Source organism: Carcharodon carcharias, chromosome 6 (assembly GCF_017639515.1).
Source record: "Carcharodon carcharias isolate sCarCar2 chromosome 6, sCarCar2.pri, whole genome shotgun sequence".
Classification (NCBI taxonomy): Eukaryota; Metazoa; Chordata; class Chondrichthyes; order Lamniformes; family Lamnidae; genus Carcharodon; species Carcharodon carcharias.
In genome coordinates this window covers 176981154-177007200 of record NC_054472.1, presented here as the reverse complement: position 1 = coordinate 177007200, position 26047 = coordinate 176981154, and the positions used below count along the sequence as shown (strand labels likewise).

General features: G+C 41.6%; 1 protein-coding gene across 2 annotated transcripts in view; it reads right to left on the bottom strand.

The window, feature by feature from the left end:
* The window catches only part of rnmt (RNA (guanine-7-) methyltransferase), a 32820-nt gene extending 8725 nt beyond the window's left edge, over positions 1-24095 (bottom strand). For both annotated transcript variants that reach the window (XR_005943338.1, XM_041190174.1), the window contains exons 1-9: positions 23868-24095; positions 20371-20506; positions 19862-19987; positions 18396-18511; positions 15954-16135; positions 13479-13643; positions 11096-11213; positions 3044-3145; positions 1549-1582 (exon numbers count right to left, since the gene is read on the bottom strand). Coding sequence is in view for 1 of the 2 variants with exons in the window: in XM_041190174.1 (XP_041046108.1) it covers positions 1549-1582; positions 3044-3145; positions 11096-11213; positions 13479-13643; positions 15954-16135; positions 18396-18511; positions 19862-19987; positions 20371-20506; positions 23868-24005 (1117 nt within the window). In the remaining variant the exon portion in view is untranslated. The remainder of the gene's footprint in view (positions 1-1548; positions 1583-3043; positions 3146-11095; positions 11214-13478; positions 13644-15953; positions 16136-18395; positions 18512-19861; positions 19988-20370; positions 20507-23867) is intronic.
* Between the last annotated feature and the right edge of the window lie 1952 nt (positions 24096-26047).

Below are 26047 nucleotides of genomic sequence, written 5' to 3'. Positions count from 1 at the left end.
ATGAGAGGTGATCTTATTGAAACATTTAAGATCCTGAGGGGACTTGATAGGCCGGATACCAGGAGGATCTTTCCTCTTGTGGGAGAGACTAGAACTAAGGAATACAGTTTAAAAATAAGAAGTCTCCCACTTAAGATTGAGAGAAAAAAAATCATCCTCGTCTTCGAGGGTCATTCCCCAGAAGGCAAGAGAGGCTGGGTCACTGAATTTAATCAAGGCTGAGTTATAAGGATTTTTAATCAACAAGGAAGTCAAGGATTATAGGAGGCAGACAGGAAAGTAAAGTTGAGACCACAATCAGATTAGCCATGATGTTATCGAATAGCGGAGCAGGCTCAAAGAGCCTACTCCTGCTCCTAACTTTTTAAAATTCATTCACAGGATATGGGCGCCACAGGCCAGGTCAGCTTTTATGGCCCACCACTAGCTGCCCCTGAGAAGCACTGCAGTCCACGTGTTGCAGGAACACCCCCATGTAACAAGTCCTATGTAAAATAGAGAAAGTCGACAGTGTTACTGGATCTCTCTATACTACTGAGTATTTTTGAAGGAGGAATTGATATCAAATGTTATTCAGGGCTCATTTAACTCCATATGGTGAAGAAACACTTATTTACAATTTGATAATCCAGTACTAGTGAGCAGAAATTTCCTTCGACTAAATATTAAGACTGAAGCCATTGTTTTCAGTCCCCGCTCCAAACTCTGCTCCCTAGCTACCAACTCCATCCCTCTCCCTGGCAACTGTCTGAGACTAAACCAAACTGTTCACAACCCTGGTGTCACAATTGACTCTAAAGTGAGCTTCTGCAGTAAGAGAACTGCTCCTTAGGACAGCCAGCAGAGACATGATGGGCCGAATAGCCTTCTGTGCTCTAACGACTCTGTGCTGATTCTATATTCACACCACCGCAAACACAACCTATTTCCACCTATTGCCTGACTTCACCTGTCTCAGCTCATCTGCTGCTGAAACTCTCATTTATGCCTTTGTTACCACACACTTAACTACTCTAACGCTGGTCTCCCACATTCTACCCTCCGTAAACCTGAGGCCATCCAAAGCTCTGTTGCCAGTGTTTTAACTCACAGCAAGCCCCATTCCCTGTGCTCACTGTGCTACATCGGATCCCGGTAAAGCAAGATCTTGATTTTAAAATTCTCATCCTTGTTTTTACATAACTCCATCCCTATCTCTGCAATTCTTCCAGCTTCACAACCCTCCAAGATATCTGCACTCCTCTAATCTGGCCTTTTGTGTAACCCTGATCCAACACTGGTGGCCACGCCTTCAGTTGCCAAGGCCCAAAGCTCTGCAACACCCTCTCTACCTCACTTTCCTTCTTTAAGATACTCCTTAAAATCTACCTCTTTCACAAAGCTTTTGGTCACCTGACCTAATATTTCCTTTTGCAACTTGGTACCATATTTTGTTTTACTATGCTTCTCTGAAGCACCTCGGAACATTTTATTAGGTTAAAGGCACTATACAAATACAAGTTGTTGCTTTAGTTGTTGATATGAGTGGCGTCTGAGAGTTATACTTACTTGTAGCCTCCCACTCTGATTTGCTTAATGTTCCCTGGAAAACAAATATCACAAGAAAATAATTGTTTGCAGTGGCTCAATTGAAAAATACATAAATGCTTCGCCCAAGAATTCTTGAATACCCTTGCTCAACATTTTAAATACTCATTGGCCCATCTTCAAAAAAAACTTTCATTTTCTGCTTCCCACAGGTGAGATCCTAAAATGGCTTTCCCTGCAGGTAATTTCAACAACTTTTTCTAATATAAAATGGTTATTAATTCTACAGCAGTGCAACACTTTCACAGGGCTTATTTTGACTGTTATGAACTGCACAAGGTAACCAAGTTTCAAAGTATTGCTGTCACTCTGTTCCAGAGTCAAATTACGGTTGGGGGCGGGGGGGCAGAGGGAGAAGGTAAACTAGAATTACCTAAGCATTTAAAAAACATTCAGCATGTGGAATTACCTCAAGAAGTCTGAACAGCACAAGCACCTTGTCCCAAACTATCAGTATACTAAACAACACATGCACACTTGTGGCAATTTGCCACGGCAATTTACATTAATGGTTAGGCATTCATACAATGGATTTGAAATCAGAATCCTTACAGTGAAGGAGGCCATTCAACCACCTTGTCTGCACCAGCTCTCCAAATGAGCAATTAACTTAGTGCCATTCCCCCGTCTTTTCCCTGTAACCCTGCATATTCTTCCCCGTAACCCTGCATATTCTTCCCCTTCAGATAACAGTCTAATTCTCTTTTGAATGCCTCAATTGCTCCTCCACAGTCTCAGGTAGTGCATTCCAGACCTTAACCACTGTGTGAAAAAGTTTTTCCTCATTTTGCTATTGCTTCTTTTGCCAATTACTTTAAATGTGCGCCCTCTTGTTCTTGGCCTGTGCCCAAACTCTTTTCTTTCAAGGTGGCCCACTGTCCCCGAAATGTTCTCCTACTGATATTTGATCCACTTGGGCCCACCTCATTCCCAAGAACCAGGTCCAGCAGTTTTATTGGACTGGAAACACACTGTAGAAAATTTTCCTGAACACACTCTAGGAACTCTGGTCCCTCTGCCCTTTCCACTATTACCATCCCAGTCTATATTTGATTGGTAAACAGGGTCAGGTGAGCTCTTCTACTTTTTCTAATTAAACTGCTGCAGTCCATTAGCTTCAACAAAATAAGGTGAGGACTTTGGACTGTAGTAGGAGTGTGTGGAGTGGAATAAGACCTCTAGCTCAATTAGTATTCTTCTTCTTGGGAGTTGCCAAAAATTAATTTCCCATTAATCTCTTATATGCATTATAAAGCTGACAAGAGTCACATAAGGGATAGCTCTGGCAATCTCCATTATTTGGTCTTTCGAATGGAAGGAATTAAAATGGGGATCCGGAAAAATTGCAACTGACTTTTCAGCACAAAGGAAGGCCTAGGGTAATTAATTCAAAGTTATTAAAGTGGCACCATGTTCATTTAATTGCTCAAGATAAAAAGGAACTATTGAAACTTACGAGTGGCGCTCTTGCTTGTGGGTTCTTCAGGTAATGTTCTGCATGCACATAATCCTCCTTATTAAACAAATGACTACCACTATTCTCTGCACTAGGATATTGCTGTAACATACACAAAAATAGTATAAATATTATAATTAAAGAGTTTTAAAACACATAATCTAAGTTGAAAACTTATTCTATTCATCACAGTCTTCTGGCTTCCACTTTACACTCAAACGCTTTTCAAGAAATTTAGAAAACCGGGTTCAGTAAACAAATTCATTAGTGAAGCGAGTGAAAACTGCTCAAAGTTGAGGCGATGGGAAAACTTTCTATCACAACAGATTTCATACACAAAGCTTTTTCCAATTCATTCACAGGATTTGCTGTCGATAGCAAGGCCAGCATTTACTGCCTATCCCTAAACACCCTTGTGAAGGTACCTTCTTGAACTGCTGCAGTTCATGTGGTGTAGGTACACCCACAATACTGTTAGGCAAGGAGTTGCAGGATTTTGACCCAATAACAGTGAAGGAATGGCCATATAGTTCCAAGTCAGAATGGTGTGGCTTGAAGGGGAATCACAAGTGGTGGTGTTCCCATGCATCTGCTGTTCTTATCCTTCTAGAAAGTAGAGATCACAGGATTGGAAGAAGCCTTAAGTTCCTGCAGTGCATCTTGTACACACTGCTGCCGCTGTGCACCAGTGGTGGAGGGAGTGAATATTTAAGGTAGTAGATGGGGTGCTAATCAAGCAGGCTGATTTGTCCTGGATAGTGTCAAGAATCTTCAGTGTTGTTGGAGCCGCACTCAACCAAGCAAGTGGAGAGTATTCCATCACAATCCTGACTCGTGCCTTGTAGATGGTTCACAGGCTTTGGGGATACAGGAGGGGAGTTACACACTACAGAACCCCTGACCTGTTTTGTTTGAAATTCATTCATGGGATGTGGGCGTCACTGGCTAGGCCAGCATTTATTGCCCATTCCTAATGGCACTCGAGAAGATGGTGCTAAGCTGCCTTCTTGAAACGCTGCAGTCCATGTCACGTAGGCACACACTCAATTCTGTTAGGGAGGGGACAATATTTAAATGGCTGGTCCAATTAAGTTTCTGGTCAATGATAACCTCAGCATTTTGATGGGGGAAATTCAGTAACGGCAGTGCCATCCTGGGGAGGTGGTTAGACTCGGTCTTGTTAGAAATATTGCCTGGCATTTGTGTGGCATGAATGCTGCTTGCCTTTTAGCAGCCCAAGCCTGAATGCTGTCCAGGTCTTACTGCATGTTGGTACAAAGTGCTCCAGTATCTGAGGAGTTGCGAATAATGAACAATGTGGAATCAGCAAATAACCTCTCCTCTGACCTTACAATGGAGGGAAGATCATTGCTGAAACAGCTGAAGATGGTTAGGCCTAGGACACTATTCTGAGGAATGTTTGCAGCAATCTCCAGGGGCTGAGATGATTTGTCTCCAATAACTATCTTCCTTTGTGCTATGTATGACGCCAACTAGTGGAGAGTTCCCCCAAAATCCCCCAATTTCCACCAATTCCAGTTTTGCTGAGGCTTCTTGATGCCATAAACAGTCAAGTGCTGCCTTGATAATAAGGACAGTAACTCATGTCACCTCAAGTTCAGCTCTTTTGTCCATGGTTGGACCAAGGCTGCAATGAGGTCAAGGGCCGAGAGGCCCTTGCAAAATTCAAACCGAGCATCGGTGAACAGATTATTGATCAGTAAGTGCCACTTGATAGCACTGTCAATAACCTCTTTCGTCACTTTACTGATGATTGAGAATTGGTTGGTGGTGATAACTGGCTAGTTTGGATTCGTCCTGTTTTTTGTGGACAGGACATAGCTGGAAAATTTTCCACTTTGTCAGGTGGATACCACCAGCATTGTAGCTGTACTGGAACAACTTGGCTAAAAGCAAGGTTAGTTCCACAACACTCCCTCCAGCCCCAACCCCTTTCCGATCCCCCTTTTTCCAATAATTTATATTTTTTAAATATATTTTTCTCTTCCCACCTATTTTTAAATCTATCATTTTACCTCCAACTTTTAACCCATTTCGATCCCTGCCCCCAACCCCACTCCACTCCCACTAGGGCCACCTGCCACTTGTTTGTCCTGCTTTCTACCCTTAATGTCCCCATTAGCACATTCCTTAGATAATATCATCCCCGTCAACGCCCCTTTGCCCTTTTGTCTACGACATCTTTGACCATCTCTTCTTTGCCTCCACCTATCACTGGCCCTCTATCCAGCTATTTTTGTTTTTGTTTTAGTTCCGCAGCACCAGTCTTCAGCATTTCAACTGGGATGTTACTGGGAGCCATAGCCTCTGCTGTATCCAATACGCTAGGCCATTTCCTGATATCTCATGCGGTGAATCTGTTATGCTAGGAATCTCACAAGGAAACCAAGATGAATCACCCAATTGACAGTCCCGGCTGAAGATGGCTGCAAATGCTTCAGCCTTGTCTTCTGCACTGGTGCTCTGGGCTCCTCCATCATTGAGGATGGGATTGTTCATGAAGCCTCCCCTTTCTCCGGTTAGCTGTTTATTTGTCCTTCACTATTCATGGCTGGATGTGGCAGGATTACAGAGTTTTGATCTGGTCTGTTGGATGGATCCAGTGTGGATGGCCTCATAATTTTCCACATTGAACTCCATCTGCTACAGTTTGGCCCACTAGCTTCATCAGTCTATACTCACTTTGCAATTTCCTACTTCCATATGCACTGTTTATCTTTGGAGGCCCAGGCAAGTTAAGATGGAAGAGGGTAGGAACGTGTCAGAAATGTGACGCAAACAGCCCCACCTGCCATCATAACCAGCGCTGGGGATAAAGCGATGTAGCCGGAGGGTTGTAAATCAGAATTACTGGAAAAATGAACAGCCAAGGCTTAATTAAATGTTGCTAATTCAAATTATTGGATAATTCAGTTTTTTTTTAAAAAAGGACAAAATAGGCTTAAAAGCATAATTACATTTTGGAAAACATTTCCCAAAGAAAGTGAGACATGAAAAAGCTGGTGTTATGCGAAATACAATTGGATTCCATGATAGCCAAGCTAATGTACAAGAGAAACGATGGACCAAATGGCCTTTTATCATGACTTTTCTCATGTTGTCGTACAGACAGGGCAGCTTGGAAGGTGATAGCAAGATATCCTTAACTTCAAAAGATTTTAGGATATCCTTTTTTTTGGGAAACCAAGCAAAATACAGAGTCAAGCTGCAGCAAACAGGAATATCCTAATAGGGAGCTGGAGAAGCAATCCACTTTATTGATGCAGAAGTTGCAATTTGTAATTTCTGTCACAAGATGTCGGTAATGCACTTTATAAATTCTGTCTCGTTTGTAAAGCATAATGACGCTGAATTGCAACACAATTTCAAAACATAATCTGTGTCCGGGCGAATTCAGGGCTTTTTGTTTAATTTTATTTAAAACTTTTCCTCTATCCTGGCCCTCTCTACTAAAGTCCCTGTCTAATGTTTCTAATGACACGCACTTACCCATTAGAGAACACATACAAATGGGCCTATTCCTATGTTGTTCCAGTGTTATTCCACGTGTTCACGAGTGACAAGTTGACATAGCTCCCTACTCAGTGAATTGCCTTCTGTACTGGTTCTCATGAGAAACCTAGAATTCTCCCATTTGGAACTGGTCTATTTGAATAAAATTCTTGATCACGGCACCTTCAATTCAAACACCTCTACTCATCTGCAAGTACTTCCACTGAAAATTTTCTCTTTCCCTCCCCTTTTAAAAATTTTACGGTGACTTTACCCTCGTCTTTGGCCTCGATTGTTGCTAAAACGCTTCCGGTCCTTCCTGTATTCTATGGTTAACCTGTAGCATGTGCTAACACCGTACAATCAACATTGCTATTCAACAATTAAATCCTCTAAATGTATTGCAAATCTCTGTTTCTGCAGCACGTTCTTTGTAACAGTTGCACATCAAGCAGACATGTTTGCAAAACATATTTCAGTTTCAAAGTGCCCACTTCATATGAAACAAACGTTCAGTTTCATTTGTTTGCTGTTCAGCTCAACCTTTAGAAGTTCGCTGTACCACCATTAATTATCTAGCTATGACTTGCTGAAAGTATCATTCTGCATGAGTACGTCAGGCTGTTGCTCAACTAATCTGCAAGACGGCTCTCCAAAATGTTGGCACACGTTCCTAGATGGTAGGCGAAGTAGTCTTTACAGGTTCAACTGGTCCGGGTGTACCTTTGTTGTGGTTCTAATAGAAGCCTAGGTCAATGCCAGGTGCATCCAGTTTTCTTATACTTGCGTAGCAGTTTAGTACAACCGAGTGAAGGACGGTTAAGAGGCGACCACATTGCTGCAGGTCTGGAATCACACATCAGCCACTCTGGGTAAGGATGGCAGATTTCCTTCCCTAAAGGACATTCGTAGACCAGGTGGGTTTTTATGAGAACCTGACAGCTATCAATACTAATTTTACATTCCAGATATACTTAATTAACTGAATTTAAATTGCAGTAGATACAGAAACTGTTTTCAATGAAAATCTAAAGGGCCCCCTAGATGGTTTAATTGCATGGTGTCAAGAAAAACCCCATAAGAACTTAATCAACTGAAATAAATTCAACAACTTGCTCTTATACAGCATTAACATAGTTAAATGTCCCAAAGTATTTCACAGGAGTGTCATCAAACAGAATTTGATACAGGTCCACGTAAGGAGATATTAGAACAGTTGACCAAAAGGGCGGTCAGAGGTAGGCTTTAAAGGGCATCTTAAAAGAGGAAAGAGAGGTAGAAGTTTAGGTTGAAAGGTTTAGGGCCCTATGTTATATCAACAATTTCCAGTTTACTGGCCAAAACCGCCTCCTCTTCATTATGGACGTCCAGTCCATCAACACTTCCATTCCCCACCAGAATGGTCTGAGGGCTCTCCACTTCTTCCTTGAAGAGGCCTGTACAGCCCCCATCCACCACTACTCTCCTCTGCCTGGCTGAACTTGATCCCTCACTGAACAATTTCTCCTTTAACTTGTCTCACTTCCTTCAAATAAAAGGTGTGGCTTTGGATACACCCATGGGCCCTAATTACGTATGTGGAACATTCCTTGGTCCAGTCCTATGCAAAATTCTTTTTCCGGCATATCGATGACTATCGGTGCCACTTCATGCTCTCGTCAGGACCTGGAAAAATGTCTATTTGGTTCCAATTTGCACCTGTCTCACATTCACATGGTCCATCTCGACACTTCCTTTCCCTTCCTCAACTTCTGTTTCCATTTCTGGTGGTAGGCTGCCTACCAATATTCATTACAAACTCACCAACTCGACTACAACTCTTCACACACTGCTTCCTGGAAGGACTCCATCACATTCTCCCAGTTCCTGCGCCGCATCGGCTCTGATGATGCTATCTTCCAAAATGGTGCTTCTGACATAGCTTCCTTTTTCCTGAGCAGAGATTTCCCCACCACTGTGGTTGACAGCGCCCTGAGCCACATCTGACTCACCTCCTGCACCTCTGCCCTCATCTCCTTCCCTCCCCCCAGAATAGGGTTGTCCTTGTCCTCACTTTTCACCCCACCAGCCTCCACATTCAAAGGATCATCCTCCACCAGACACATCTTCCCCTCACCTCCCCTGTTAGCATTCCGTAGGGACCGTTCCCTCCGCGACACCCTGGTCCACTCCTCCGTCACCCCCAAGGACTCATCACCATCCCATGCAATCGCAGAAAGTGCAACACCTGCCTCTTTAGCTACTCCCTTCTCACCATTGAAAGCTGGTTGTATGCCATGGTGATCAGTGCTGGAACCTCAACATATTGCAATTAATATAAATGATTTGGATGAAGGGACCAAAGGAATGGCTGCTAAATTTGCTGACAACACAGAGGTAGGGGGGTAAGTAAATTATAAAGAGGATATAAAGAGCCTACAAAGAGATAGGTTAAGTGAGTGGGCAAAGATCTGGCAAATGGAGTATAATGTGAGCAAACGTGAAACTGTCCATTTTGGCAGGAAGAATAAAAAGGCTTGTAATCTAAGTGGTGAGAGATTGCAGAACTCTGAGATTCAGAGGGATCTGGGTGTCCAACTGCATGAATCACAAAAAGCTAGCATGCAGGTACAGCAAGTAATTAGGGAAGCTAATAGAATGTTACCGTTTATTAGGAGGGGAATTGATTACAAAAGTAGAGAGGTTATGCTTCAGTTGTACCGGGCACAGGTGAGGCGACATCTCGAGTTGTCTGTACATTACTGGACTCTTTATGTAAGTAAAGGTGTAAATGCATTAGAAGCAGTGCAGAGAAGGTTTACTAGCCTAATACCAGGAATGGACAGGTTGTCTTATGAGGAAAGGTTGGACAGGTTAGGTTTGTATCCACTGGAGTTTAGCAGAATAAGAGGTGACTTGATTAAAACTTTTAAGATCCTGAGGGGTCTTGACAGGGTGGATGTGGAGAGGATGTTTCCTCTTGTGGGAGAATCCAGAACTAGGGGTCACTGTTTAAAAATAAGGGGTCGCTCATTTAAAGCAGAGATGAGGAGAATTTTTTTCTCTGAGGGTTGAGTGTTTTTGGAACTCTGTCAAAAGGCAGTTGAAGCAGAGTCGTTTAATATTTTTAAGGCAGAGCTAGATAGATCTTCAGTTAACAAGGGGGTGAAAGGTTATCAGGAGTAATCCGGAATGTGGGGCTCAGGTTACAATCAGATCAGCCATGATCTCATTGAATGGCAGAGCAGGCTCGAGGAGCCAAGTGGCCTACTCCTGCTCCTAATTTGTTTTTACGTATGTAAGGCCCCAGACATTCCTTTCTGGTGAAGCAGCAACTCACTTACACCTCTTTCAATTTGGTCTACTATATTCGCTGCTCACAATGCAGTCTCTTCTACATTGTGGAGGCTAAACTCAGACTGGGTGACTACTTTGCAGTACACCTTCGCTCAGCCCACAAACATGACCCCAACATTCCAGTTGCTAGCCATTTCAATTCATCATCTTGCTCTCATTCTCACATTTCCGTCCTTGTCGACTGCAATGTTCCAGCGGAGCCCAACGCAACCTGGAGGAACAACACCTCATCTTCCGATTCAGTGTTTTATAGCCTTCTGGACTTAACATCGAGTTCAACAACTTCAGGCCATTTTGATCTTTTTCTAATTCTTTGCCCCCCCATAATCCTCTCTCCACAGGGCCATCTGCAATTTGTTCTCTCTCCACAGCTTTTCTAGCATTTTCTGATTTTATTTGAGGTTTAGGGTAGCACTTTCAGAGCTCGGGGCATGGATAGGTTAACAGCAACCAAAAGCACCTATTGGCTTTCACAACTGAACAGCCAATTTTTTTTTATTTGCTCATGGGATGTGGGCATCACTGGCTATGCCAGTATTTATTGCCATCCCTAATTGCCCTTGTTCAGAGGGAAGTTAAGAGTCAAGCACAATGTAGTGGGTCTGGAGTCACATGCAGTCCAGACCAGGTAAGGACAGCAGATTTCCTTCCCTAAAGGACTAATGGGTTTTTTGCGACAATCAACAATGGTTTCATGGTCATCAAGAGAACTTTAAGTCCAGATTTTTATTGAATTCGAATTTCACTATCTGCCATGGTGGGATTCAAACCCGGGTCCCCAGAGCATTATCCTGGGTCTCTGGATTACTAGCCCAGTGACAATACCACTATGTCACCACCTCCCCAAAAATACAAAGTGTGACTAAAATATCATAAATGTAACTCAATCTTCAGATTCAACACAGGAGTCCGTAGATTCCATAAGGTTCTGACTTCTGCCAAATTGAGACTGTAAAGCTTTCTGTATTAACTCATGCCCTCCCACTGGGAAAGAAAACTGAGCCTTTCATTCACCAACTATGCCTGAAAAACATCCCAATTATGACTCCTGATTTCAGCCATTCTAAACATGCTGAATATTGCACCAAAGCTTAATACTTCACATATTTTACCATTAACAAAAGAAAGTCAACGCCAGAAAACCAATGATGCTTGCCCAGTGAGATGTGGCCTTAATCTTCACCAGCTACTATTTCACATTACCTCTAATGACTTCATTTTCTTCAGCAGCATTTTATGTTCTGAATTCTGGACTTTGTCTTTGAAAAATTCTGAAAAGCTCTTTTTTAAAACGAGTTTCATCTTGTGCTTTTTAGCCATCCTAGAAGGACAAAGAGCAATTATATGGTTTCTATAAAATTACACTGAGCTTCATACTAAGAAATTATACCAAAAAGTAGCTGACCAATTGGGTGTGAGAGGGGGCAATAATGCATGGTAAAGGCTTTTATTCCCACAACAACCTCAATTGTTATAATTTAATTACCACACAAACACATTTACTAAACACACTAAAATGCTCACTTTAATGTTTGTTGTAAGAAGTGGGTGACCATGAGCTAATGAAATTCTCTTTAGCAAGTCTACAATCCAGCACAAAATAAATTGGAACTTTAAAACTCCTTTTGTATTTCCTGATGTACGAGCTATTACTTCAAGAGTGGTAAGTCTCTTGCCCAAAATGAAAAAAATATACACAATATTGAGAGACTACATAGCCAATTCATTCCACTTGTGCTTTGATTCCTTTAAAATTTTTAGCTGGGGGGTAAAATGGTTAGAGGACAAAAAGTGGAAGATTCAATAAAGGTATGTTTTCTCAAAAATATCGACTGGGAGACTAAATAATGGAACAAATTACAAAGAAAGCGAGAGGAAAAAATGCAGAACATTCTTTTCAGAAAAGAGCCACAAAACCACATTTACATCTCTTCAGTGAGCTGTACTATAGTTCAATTAAAAATTGCCTAGAACCCTGCAAGATCCCCAAAGCCTATGAAATATCCCCAATTCAGCGTGGAGGAAGCCACCAGCAAAAGCTCTGACCTACCCCCAAAAGTATGGCTCTCAGCTTAACAGGGTGAACAACCTCAATAATTCACTTTCTACTGCACAGTATCACAAGATGATTTTTAGGTTGACACTCCAGTGCAGTACTGAGAGAGTGCTGTACTGAAAGAGGCGCCATTTTGGACCTTAAACTGGAGCCCTGTTTACCTTATGCATGAATCCCAAAAGGATAGCATACAAGTTCAGCAGGTAATAGGGACGGCAAATGGAATGTTGGCCTTTATTTCAAAGGGAATGGAGTATAAAAATAGGGAAGTCTTGCTAAAACTATACAAGGCACTAATTACACCATAACTAGAATACTGTGAGCAGTTTTAGTCCCCTTATCCAAGGAAAAATAAACTGGCATTGAAGGCAGTCCAGAGAAGGTTCATTAGGTTGATCCCAGGTATGGAGGGATTTTCTTATGAGGAGAGGTTGAGCAGGTTGGGCCTGTACTCATTGGAGTTTATAAGAATGAGAGGCGACATTATTGAAACATAAGATTCTTAGGGAGCTTGACAGGGCAGATCCAAGAGGTTGTTTTCCCTTGTGGGTGAGTCAAGGACCAGAGGGCATAATCTCAGAGTGAGGGGTCACCCATTTAAACCAGAGATGAGGAAGAATTTCTTCTCCCAAAGGATTGTTAATCTGTGGAATTCTTTACCGCAGAGGGCTGTGGAGGCTGGGTCATTAAGCGTATTCAAGGCTGAGTTAGACAGATTTTTAATTAGTAAGGGAATCAAGGGTTATGGGGAAAAGGCAGGAAAGTGGAGTTCAGGACTATCAGATCAACCATGATCTCATTGAATGGCAGAGCAGACTCGATAGGCCGAATAGACTACTTCTGCTCCTACGTCTTATGGTCTCATGGATATGAAAGATCCCAAAGCACTATTTCAAACAGTAGGGGAATTCTCCCTCATTATCTTAGTTAATATTTATTCCTTAATCAACATCACTAAAAAAGATTATCTGGTCATAATCATGATGCTGTTTGTGGGAGCTTGCTGTGAGCAAAATGGCTGCCATGTTTCCCTCAACAATGGCTTCACTTCAAAAGTCAGTCATTCATTGGCTGTGGGATGTTCTGAGGGTGAAAAGCATTTGGTTACTGCAAAGGCAGATATGTTTTACCATTCAGTGTAAAAGTTAAGTTTCTCATGAACTCAATGCAAGGATTATTTGAGACCGTCCACTTTTATATTAAATAGTTTACTTGGACTGCACAGAGAAATTCTAACTGAAACACTATGGGGAACGGCCTCCTTCTGTGCTGTAACAATTCTACGATTCTGTGAGTGGCATTTTAACTAAAGGTCATATTCCAACAATTAAAACAATACAATTGTTTGAAAATTGTATTTAATTTTTTGGAGATGTTAATTTTGAACATTGTGGTACCTCTTCCTCCTTGCAGCAATCGTATTTAAATTTCCAAAGCAATAAGTCAAGTGAGGCAGCATTGGTAATGTAGCTTAACTAATTTTGAATCAGAACTGCTTGCTCACCAGTGCAATCCAGTCAGATAACTTACTCTTCAAACAGTGGAAAATAAACAAGGAACTCAGGGACATTAACTACTCCTTCCAAGTTAAAGTCGTACTGGCAGCCAAACAGTGGGTATTCGCCCTTCTTCTGAAATGTTACACTGTAAAATTCATTTCCAAACGAGTTGGTTTCTGATGCTTCCAGGCGTTTTCTGAAGAGGAAAGAAAAAAATAGAAGTAACACCAATGTCATTTAAAAACAGCATGTGAATAATAGTTATAAAAATGTAAAATCCTCAAACTAGATAAGATACCTAGATGACAAATTTGCATTGTAATCAGACATAAGGCCAGATAAGGCTTGATTGGCACTACATCCACAAACATTCACTTCTTCCACCACTGAAGTACAGTGGCAGCAGCGTGTACACCAAAAAGCACTGCAGAAACACACCAAGGCTCCTTGGATAGCGCCTTCCAAACCGATGAACACTACCTTTTAGAAGGGCATAGGCAGCAGATAAATGGGAACACCACCACATGGAAGTTCCCCTCCAAGCCACTCACCATCCTGACTTAGAAATAAATCCTTCACTGTCACTGGGTCAAAATCCTGGAACTCCCTCCCTAACAGCACTGTGGGTGTACCTACACCACATGGACTTCAGTGGTTCAAGGCGGCAGCTCACCACCACCTTCTCAATGGCAATTAGGGATGGGTAATAAATGCTGGCCTAGCCAGCAACACCCACATCCCTTGAATGAATTAAAGAAAAACTTACTAAATTCAGGATTGGAAAGTAGCTCACAGAACTGTAAAGGATCAAGAGGCGGAGCTGGAAACTAGAAATATTTGTTGTTGGGGGAAACAAAGCTAAATTTTGAGGTCAAGTGGGTAAACACTTGGGAAAGTATAATTTGTGAAAGAAGGGTCAAAGTGGATTGGGATAAGGCTCTTTTTTTTTGGAAGATATCACCAACATAATAAACAAACTTCCATGTTAGCAATTCATAGGCAAAAAAAAGGACCCAGGAACAATAGACAAAATTTAGTACTTCACGGAAAAAAGACTGAATTACAGGAAAATTGGGATAAGCATAAAATTCAACGTTGGCAAAGATTACGAAATAGGTTCCATTGGGGCCCAAGCTATCTTTAAAATACAGCATCAACTTGGATGGCATTTCAAAATAAGAAATAAGAATAAGACCTCAAAATTGGTGGTTACAAAGTTAGGAAGTCAGCCAAATTCAGTCAAATGAAGATTTCGCAAATATCCTTTCCAGTTATTTGCCAAGTGCTCGAGGCTCAGCTATTTACAACCCCTATCAATGACAGCAAGGTGGGCCGAGTGCAATGTGTTCAAGTTTGCTGAGGATACAAAGTTAGGTGGGGAAGTTAGCTATGAGGATGCAAAAAGGCTACAATGGGATATATGGTAGATAGTTTAGTAGGCAAGGACGTGGCAAATGGTATTTAGAGTGGAGCAATATAACATTCGTGCCACACAAGTGCCAGGCAATGACCATCTCCAACAAGAGAGAATCTAACCATCGCTGCTTGACATTCAATGCATTACCATCACTGAATGCCCCACTATCAGCATCCTGGGGGGTTACCATTGACCAGAAACAGAACTGGGCAAGCCATATAAATACTGTGGCTACTAGAGCAAGTCAGAGGCTAGGAATCCTGCAGTGAGTAACTCACCTAACTCCCCAAAGCCTGTCCGCCATCTACAAGGCACAAGTCAGGAGTGTGAAGGAATACTCTCCACTTGACTGGATGAGTGCAGCTCCAACAACACTGGGGGTGTCAAGGGGTGAACCACTCACCACAGGTCATTCTGTTTCTAATTTGGGAATAAGTAATCAGGAGGGCAAATTCAGTCCATAAAGTCAGGAAAGTTATGAGGGTTCGAGTTGATAAATCTACAAACCCATCAGAACAGTATTTGGGTGCAGCCTAAAAGACAAGGTACTGAACTGCATAAAAAGAGGAATCAAGTTCAAGCCCAAACATATTGTTGTTGAACAAAGCACTCTTCAGACCTCAACTGGAGTCTTCAGATCACCTAATATGAGAAAAGATAATATGACAGGAGGTAGGTACAGAGGTGAATAACAAAAGGCAATTTCAAGGAGGAGTGGTGGGGTAGCTAAGCGTGTTTTCTTTGGGAAGGAGTCATTTCAAGGCGATATAATTAAAGTTATGACTATGAGGTAAACTTTCAAAAAACATTGGCCCCCACAGATAAATATTCAAATTCTTAGTTGAACATTAGCAAGGGAAACAAAGTGTAACTTCTTCACGCAAAAGATACAGCTGTGAAATAGTTGCCAGGGAAGGCCTTTGAAACAGAACATTTAACTAAGTTAGACACAACTGAATGCAGTTCTGGAAGCTTGGGTCCAATTTAGGGTTTTGTCAATCGATCTTCCTGCCATTTATTTCCTCCCACACCCATGTTTCAATTTTGGCAAGGACGAAATAGTTTACTCCAAGATAAATTCAGACTCACACAAGTTCAAAGGCATTTGGTGTAGTGCCAATGAAGTAACCTCCAGGGCGCAAGCGATCACAGGCATTCTTCAGCATGGTGTCTGCCTGTTGCAATGTCTCGAAGGAATAATGGTAGACAAACTGACAGCTACAGATATCAAACATTATGTCAGAATTCTGATATTTCTCAGTCAGCAACTCCTGAAAAAAAAAGGCATTTACATTAAACGTACACAACTGAAACCAAAACCATAACCAAACATGCTAAGAATGTAGGTTAATAAAAAATATATGGTTCTTAAACACTTTTCTCCCAACTCCCTCTGAGAGCCTAATTGCGTCACACACTGTGATCAGTCACTTTTGTTTAAACTAAAAGTTAATTGTACATTTTCCACCTTACTCCTTGTCATGACAATCTTAGCTAAGTTTCTAAATTTCTTTAAATGGACAATATTTACAAAGGATATAGATGGTTGTCAGAAGGTGCAGAGAAAATTTACTAGACATTGTTTCAGGCATGAATGGATAGGTCGGAGAAACTGGATTGCTCTCCTTGCAGTAGTGAAGGTTATGGGGAGATTTGATAGAAGCTTTGAAAATCATGAAGGGTTTTGATAGAGTAAGGAGAGACCAATTCCCATGACAGAAGAATCAGTAACTAGAGGGCACAGATTTAAGGAAATTGGCAAAAGGGCCAGAGGCAACACGAGGAGGAAAAAATCCTAACCTAGTTATGATAATCTGGATGCAAGAAAAGGTGATGGAAGCAGATTCAATAACATTCAAAAGGGAGCTACATGAATATTGGAAGGGGAAAAAGTTGCAGGGCTATGGGAAAGAGCTGGTACAGGCATTATGGGTCAAACAGCCTCCTTCTGTGCTATTTTGTTATATGATTCTAACAATTAAAAATACTGCCACCTTATGGGCAATTATGGATGGGCAATAATTGCTGGCCCAGCCAGTGACGCCTTTGTCCCATGAAAGAAAAAAATACAATTTTTAGTTAAAAATTGATTTTGTTACAATCACAATAGTGTTTGGTACTTAATTCAGCTTAGTTAATTAGCACACACTCACCTCCTACATGTAGTCTCCCTCAGTCTCCAGATAAGAAAGAATGCAATGCTGGTGAACTAATCTATTTCCTTGGATGAAAGCTAAATGAGTCCGATGTCACAGATTATACACATTTAAGTGAATGATTAACAGCTGAGTAAATGGGTATAAAGTAAAATTGAGATTGCAACCAACTTCTGTACTGCAGAGATTTTTTGGAACCATCCTACACCACACAAGCAGGCCATTCAGCTCATCACCTTTATACCAGTTCTTTCCAAGAACAGACTAAATTTAATCCCTTTGTCCTACCCTACATCTTCCCACAGTTATTATAAAATCAGCAAAAATTCCAAATTAGTGAATCATAAAATCTTAACAGCACAGAAGGAGGCCATTCGGCCCATCGTGTCTGCACCGACTCTCCAAATGAGCATTATGACCTCGTGCCATTGCCCTGCCTTTTCCCCATACCCCTGCACATTGCTTCTATTAAATAATCATCTAATATCCTCTTGAATGCCTTAATTGAACCTGCCTCCACCACACATCCAGACAGTGCATTCCAGACCCAAACCACTCGTTTTGTGGAAAAATTTTTTTCATGTCACATTTGCTTCTCTTGCAAATCACTTTAAATCTGTGCCCTCTTGTTCTTGATCTTTTCAAGAGCAGGAACAGCTTCTCCCTGTCTACTCTGTTCAGCGCCCGCATGATTTTGAACATCTCTATCAAATCTCCTCTCAGCCTCCTTCTCTCTAAGAACAACAGTCCCAACCTCTCCAATCTATCCTCACTGCTGAAGTTTCTCATCCCTGGAACCATTCTTGTAAACTTCTTCTCATTCTCCCCAATCTGCTCACATCCTTCCTATAGTGTGGCAACCAGAACTGCACACAATACTCCAGCTGAGGTCTAACAAGTGTCTTATATAAACGCAGCATAACCTCCCTGCTCTTGTACTCCGTGCCCCTATTAATAAAGCCCAGGATACCATATGCTTTATTAACTGAGGTCCATGTACAGTTTACTGCATTCAATTTAAAGTTGCTAAACACAAATTATCTGCTAATCCAATTTTCAAACACTAAATTCCAAGTTAGCCTAATTGAACTTATTGGATAAAGCACTGAAAATAAATGTGAAGCAGACCATTTAAATTGGAAGAGCATTGGAAAGGTACAGGCATTTATAAACGCAAAAAAAAGTTTAGTCACCATTAATCTGATCATGAACAAAATGATTATCTAAACAAATCTTTGCCATGAATTTATGAACATTAGAGTCATACTGCTAAATTATACTTTCAAATATTGCAAAACACCTACATTTATTGAGATTTTCATGTATTATGGTAGATTATAGAACTGAAGCATGTGCTAAACTTGAAGCATTTTACCTTGGTGCAGTCTGCTCTTACAAACTCTGCAGCAAAAAGCTGTTCGTTAGCGTAACATCTGTTTTTCATGTCATCATATCGCTGAATGCACTGTTCCACAGAAATATCAGCTATATCTGTTAGAGGAGAAAGGGAGAAAAAGAATTTTAGCAATTATTTTCATGAATTGAACATAAACTTAATTTTTTTAACCAACTTTGTATTCATCATCATCTGTGTGTGTGTGTCTTTCTCTCTCTCTCTCTCCTCCAATTCCTAAGTAAATTCTGAGAGATGCTGTCTCTGGAACTGAGACAATACACCAATGCCCAGTCCAGCCTGAAATGGCAATGGGCAAATCCTGAGCCTAATTTAAGACAGGAAAGACAATAAGGCAATATTTAACACAAAAAGCATGTTTTCTTTCCAAGGCACTCGAGAACGTCAATACCATCCAAGACAAAGCAGCCTGCTTGATTGGCACTCCATCCACCATCTTAAGCATTGACTCCCTCCATCAGTAGCGCTCCACCGCAGCACTATGTACCAACTACAAGATGCACTGCCAATGTTTCTTCGACAGCTCCTCCCAAACATGCAACTTTTACCAACTAGAACAACATGGGCAGCAGGCAGATTGGAACACCACCACCTGTAAGTTCTCCTGCATGTCACACACCATTCTGACTTGAAAATATCATTATAGGTGTGTCAAGATCAAAGAACTCTATCTGTAACAGCATCTTCGCCACAGGGACCAGGGCAGTTCGCCACCACCTTCTCAAGGACAATTAGTGATGGGCAATAACTGCTGGTCTTGGCAACAATACCCACATCCCTGGGATGAACAACTAAGAAAAATCCTATGAAAATCTTATTTAACAATTTAACTGCTAAAATAGATTGCTTTGTGATCCAAAAAGATCAGAAGCTTCATTTCACAAAGGGGTTAAGAAATAGTGAGAGAAATGTATTAAATTAAGTGGTCAAAATTAACCTCGTTGGAAGAAACTGGCTTAAAAGGGCCTAAAAGCAAAAATTATTCAACAGAATAAAATTAGAAAATTATTCTTCAGTGACCAAATAAATTGGACTACATGCTAATTCTATTGGACTTAATAACTGCTAAACAGTTCTCATCGATGGGTTGAATGGCCTATTCCTGCTCCTATGTCAGTTAAAGCTTAAGTGCTAATGACTTAGCTTAAAACAGACAGCAAAAACATATTTAGGGTGTTTTTTCCAACTATTTTATTTCTTTTTAAACAGGATTAAAAATTGTCAATTTAAAACACTATTGTTAGAATTTGCACGTCATTCGAGTCGTAAAATAAAGGTATATTTTAATCAAGTTAACAAATTAACATGCATCAATGCAAAGACGAAAGCAAAGCACATAATTCAAATATTTTATAAACTGCTTGGTTCTGGACCAATTTCCAAAAAGGATTAAGTTTCTTCCCTCGTCTCTCCCGCAAATTACTTACCAACACAAACCAGCTTGTTAATCTGTCCTTTTTTCCACTTCAGTAAATCACCACCTTTTCCACAACCTAGGTCCAAGACAGAGATGTTGTGCCTATTCTTCTGCTTCACCTTTTCAAGATACTCTCCTGCAATAAAAAGCAAGTTTACCTCAAAATTCCTTGAACTTCAGAGTCTGCCTTTTATGAACTATTAGTCATGTTTTTACCTGGAGGCTGGTTTGTTTGTAGTGGACCATGAAATGGTAGCAGAAAATGTTAAGACATGCACAGCTAGAGGTCAAGGTTACATTTTATCTATAAATGCTAGCCTAGCCAGTAACACCCACATCACACGAATGAATAAAAAAAAATGGCTGCCACATTTCCCACATTACTACGCTACATTAGTCATAATGGGTTTTTGGACATCCTGAGAATGCGAAAAATGTTGCCTAAATGAAAGTCTTCATTTTCTTCCTGCCCCCAACAGGAGGTTGAAATGCAGTATAAATCAAAAATTACATACATACCAATAAGGACACTCTTGATCCAATTGTTGAAGTTGCGCAAGTAAACGATACGACTCTGACTACGAACTTCCAAACCGCATTCCTGAAGCTCATTGTAGTGTGCAGCTACTTTACTGCAGTGTCCTTCATCTATTTTCTGATTCAAAAAAAATGTTTAAAAAGTTAATACAAAAAATACTTTGCATAACTGCAGATTTTAATTTGAAAAAAATGTTGATGATATGGGTATTAAACAGCAAATGGAGATTGAAAAAGTTTTTGCCACAAGTAGATTTTTTTATTGATAGATTTACAATGTTTTTTTGCAAAACCAACCATTTGGCCAACAGTGCAAGATTTCTACCAGTGACATTCAGGGCTTAGCAAAAGGGTTAAATTTCAAGTAGTACTTGCTACCAAAAATGCAAGTAGATTGCTCATGTCTGGTGTTCTCACAATACAGGAAGCAGACACTGTTGTTCAGTGTCACATCTCAAAATTAATGTACTATTGGCAGAAGCTAGCCATCCCACATACATTCCCAGCCACTATCATTCTATGCTGCTTTTCTAAAGTGATGTTACTCTATGGAACTCTAGTCAGTGATGATTTTAGCCAATAATGTATTAAAAGGAGACAAAGAGTAAATATGAGCAAAATCCCTGATTTTTTTTTCAGAAAAGGAATCCATTATCAGGCAGTCGTGGAAATACATTTAAAAAAAATAAATCCAAAGTTTTCTGCTTTAAGATGCCTGTATAGATTGAAATCTTTAATTATTATGCACAAAGATTTCTATTTTCCATTGAAAACAATTATATGTCAGCAGATGCATTAGATGGCATTCGTGCTGCAATACCAAATCCATTTTGGCCACCAGTCTTCACATCATCATCCCGTCCATTTAACACAGCCCATGAACATTGCCAATTCTGCAGTTCATCAGGTCTTTTTTAGGGTCATTCAACAACAGTTCACACATAAAAATTATGTTTTCATAATGGTTCTTCAGCTGTAGTTATTATTCAGATTGCCTTTAAAAACTTAAGTTACACCTCAGTAAACAAAGCTTAACTTTTTAAACATGGTTTCCAACAGAAAATGGGAAGTTCTCCAATTATAATCTGGAAACAAATCAGTAGCCTTTGTCAAGAAACCACATGAATAGCTACAACTGAAAGGGGAGAAGTTTGCATGCATAAAGGAGTGGCTTTTCTGTGATTAAGACACCGAGAAAAAACACAGCACTTAACAGATTGCCAGCATCAAAACACCAGGTGGCAAACATGAACTGTGTCAAACACGATTCTCGCTGCACCATCATCACAAGGACATCAGTACAGCGATGTCTTGTTTAGCCTCAGCATTTCCAGGTTAAGATAGCAAAGCATAAGCCAAGGTTTGTTTTTTATTTATTCTGTGATGAAAGCATAATGTTCATAATATTTTTCTGATTTATTGTGAAGTAGGTTTATCGAAGTATATGTGATTTTGTATGTGTGATTTTGTATGTGTGATTTTGTATGTGTGATTTCATTACGTTTGGAGTCGAGTAGACTGCAAGCTTGAAATCAAAAGAAGCTAGGTATAAAAATGTGCTTGACATGCTGAGTAAACACAGATGCTGTCTTAGCATGCAAGGTATGAAGGGAATTTGCATTTTTAAATAAATGAAGGGATTGTTGGATTTCAACGGGATCTTAGTTTATTTACAACTAGCCAGATAAGCAAGGCTAAGGGGTGTGGTTATTTTTCCCAGAGGTTACTGGCAATATTGGCAACATGAAAGATTTTATATTATGAGGAAGATACAGTTTCTAGAACAAAGAACAATAGGCTTTACATATGAAAAAGAGAGAAACATATGTAAAAGGAGAATGAAAGGCTACGTAGGAGAAGGCCATGTAAGATCTAACGGGAGCATGTGAAATAGCCTTCAAGAAGCCTCCAGCCATTTGTGCATAAGTCTATGTAAAGTAACTAAAGTTTGGGAGACACTCATTTGGAATTCCACTGTCAAGTGGGTACTGTGTTAACTTGCTGATTTTGTTTTAAATCTAAAATCTATTTTCGACTGTTGCTTTAAAGGGGATATAACTGGGAGTCAGGTTAATTAGGAATTTTAGGAGCTGTTATAGTAGTAATTGTAGTCATATGTATGTGCTTGAAATTTTTTATTTTCTTAATAAATATTTTAATTTAGTTTTTAAAAAACTCTCTAAAGGTCTTGGTGGACTCATTACTTCTGAATTTAGTGCACACATCTTCTCATGATAAATGCAAATTGCAAAACCATTGTGATAGTGTGACCAAGTTTCCCTTGTGGATTTGGTCTGCCTGGCACACATCATCTCCCACATCATAATTCACGACATGTGGGCATCACTGGCAAGACCAGCTTTTATTGTCCATCCTGAATTTCCCTCAAGAAACTGGTGAGTCATGCTCTCCTCTTGAATACAATCAAGTGGCTTGCTAGACCATTTCAGACAGCAGTTAAGGGTCAACTACATTGCTGAGAGTCTGGAGCAAGACACAGATGGCACAAACCAAGTATGGATGGCGGATTTCCTGGCCTAAAGAATATTCATGAGCCAGCTGCATTTTTACAACAATCCGGGAGTTTTATGGTCCCAGATTTTATGTAGTTGAATTCCCGATATGTTGGGATTTCATATCTCTGGATCATAAGTTCAGTAACATAACCACAACGCGAACAAACATCTATCTATCACTCTAGCTAGAAGTCTTGACCATGATCCCAAAATTTCTGCTAGGTCAGCTTTGGATTCCCCAAATCCTTTACGGAGTCTGCACCCCCCCCCCCCCCCCCCCACCAATCCTTTCAACCGAGGCTGCACCCCCCCTCATCCTTTCAACCGAGGCTGCACACCCCCCTCATCCTTTCAACCGAGGCTGCACACCCCCCTCATCCTTTCAACCGAGGCTGCACCACCCCCCCCATCCTTTCAACCGAGGCTGCACCCCCCCTCATCCTTTCAACCGAGGCTGCACCCCCCCCCCATCCTTTCAACCGAGGCTGCACCCCCCCCCCCCATCCTTTCAACCGAGGCTGCACACCCCCTCATCCTTTCAACCGAGGCTGCACCCCCCCTCATCCTTTCAACCGAGGCTGCACCCACCCTCCCCCCCCATACTTTCAACCGAGGCTGCACCCCCCCCACCCCCATCCTTTCAACTGAGGCTGCACCCCCCCATCCTTTCAAACGAAGCTGCACTCCCCCTCCCCCACCATACTTTCAACCAAGGCTGCCCCCCCATCCTTTCAACCGAGGCTGCACACCCCCCCCCCCCCAAGCCTTTCAACCGATGCTGCAGCCGCCCCCCCCCCCCCCCCCCACAATAAACTTGAGGGTCCATCGCCTCCCCCTCCCTTTTATGAAGCAGGGAAGCGGCTGTGTTTTGACTGTATGAAGTCTCTCTGCTCAGACTGCAGTCACAGGAGTGTTGCAGGGTGATAACCAGTCCCCCGGTCCCAGGCCTCGGCCATCCCGTACCCGGACTTTCCGCCCCGTCTCCTGCTCCTGCTCCTCCTGCCGCTTCCGTTTCTCGGGCTGTTTGACTCCGCTGCCGGGGTTGTTGACAGAAACGCTCTTTCCCGGGGTCTGGCTCTCATGCTCGGCCGAGCTGCTCATCTTTTCTCCGAGAGCCTTCCCGTTTTTTTTAATCCAAATAGGGGATTGGGGGGGGGGAGGAGAAAGCTTCAAACGCACTCAGCGGCGTCCTACCACTACTTCCGGTTAGCAGATAACCTCTGACCCAGCCCCATCATTTCTCCTTCCGGTTCATGAGCATGTCTGCGGTTGCCATGGAGACCGTTTCCCCCATCCCACTCAAGGCTCAGTCCATTGGGACCACCAATACAGCTTGGAAGAGCCTCTAACAATGGGGAAAGACCTGCATTTATATAGCATCTTTCACTACCACAGGACGTCTCAGATCACCTCACAGCCAATGAAAATCCTTTTTTAAAAAGCGTGATCATTGTTGCCATATGGAAAATGCGGCAGCCCCACTGTGCACAGCAAGATCCCACGTGCAGCAAAATGTTCGATAAAGGAAGATCCAGCTCAAAATGCTCTCGCACAGGGAGGAAGGGGAAGATGATGGGCTCACATTGTTTTAAGACAACCAGGGTGGGCAAACGTTTTTGTTGTTGTTGTGATCTGGCACATGCAGACTGAAAGTTAGCAGATTCAAGAGGAACTTTTAAAAGGGAATTGCATAATAACTTAAGAAACTTAAAAGAAAAAGAAATACTGGGTTACAGTGTAAGTGCAAGGACTGATTGGATTGCACTTTTAAAGAGCACAAGCACAATGGACCAAATGGCCTCCCCTCGACGTATCATTGTCTAATTGACTTATATAATTTGCAGGACAAATCTGCCGTAGGAGGAGCATTTGTCTCTTGGACCACATACACTCAGGAAAGCGTGAGCTGGCATGGTCACTTCACCCCTCTCCTCGCCACCCCCACCACCACCATCACCCCCCCTGCAGCCATGTTATGATGTCGTCAAAGTATAACCTGCATATGATCTCCTGCCACTACTTTTACCTATGAAAGGCTCCAAGACTGGATAGTTGCTTCTCCCTCAATAAGGACAACTGCCCCTTATCCCTCTATCATCACAAGGTGGCATTAGTCCACTAGCTAAGCTCGAGGCAATACGCACAGTTATAAGTTAGTTCTTTCAAAATTGTAAAAGTCGAGAGATGAATAGATCAGTAAAAAGTGACATTTCAGGGTGACCTGTATTTTAAGGGAACTTTGGTTCCTGGGACACCATTTGGGCCGTATTTCTCAGGCAGCAACTGAGTGACTGCTGGGGAGTCTCCTCTTGTTGCTGCCCTTGTATCTTTGGTGGATAAAATAGGGAGAACGTGACTGAAATTAAACCTACTTTAAAACACGGATTTTCATATTTTCATGATGTATTATATTTTGATCTATAATATGCGAACTTTAATGATCGTATACTGAACGTCACAATGCTGCTTTATTGCTGTTTTGATTTTGCTGGCGTCTGGGGTCATGTTAATTTTCAAGAAGGTTTTTTATGTATTCTTTCATGGGATATGGGCATTGCTAGATAGGCCAGCATTTGTTGCCCATCTCCAATTGCGCTTGAGAAGGTGGTGCTGCATTAAAATGGGATCACATTGGAAAATAGTTTGCGATTGTGAACCAGACAGGAACGCTGTCCTTCAAGCATAGCATCTTTGATGCCTTAACTTCTAGCATGAAAATGGTGTGCATTATTACTTATAACACTTGGGCTCCTGACCTCATTAAAGCCTTGCACCAAACATGGACAAATGAACTGAGTTCCAGAGGTGAGGTGAGAGTGACTCACCTTGACATCAGGACAACATTTGACCAACTGCAGCATCAAGGAGTCCCAGTAAAATTGAAGTCAATGGGAATCGGGGGAAAAAAACTATCCACTGGTTGTAGTCATACTTAGCACAAAAGGAAGATAGTTGTGGTTTTGGAAGCCAATCATTTCAGCCCCAGGACATTGCTACAGGAGATCTTCAGGGTAGTGTCCTAAACCCAACCATCTTCAGCTGCTTCATCAATGACCTTCCCTCCATCATAAGGTCAGAAGGGGGGTGCAGGTGTTCACTGATGATTGCACAATGCTCAGCACCACTATCGACTTCAGATACTG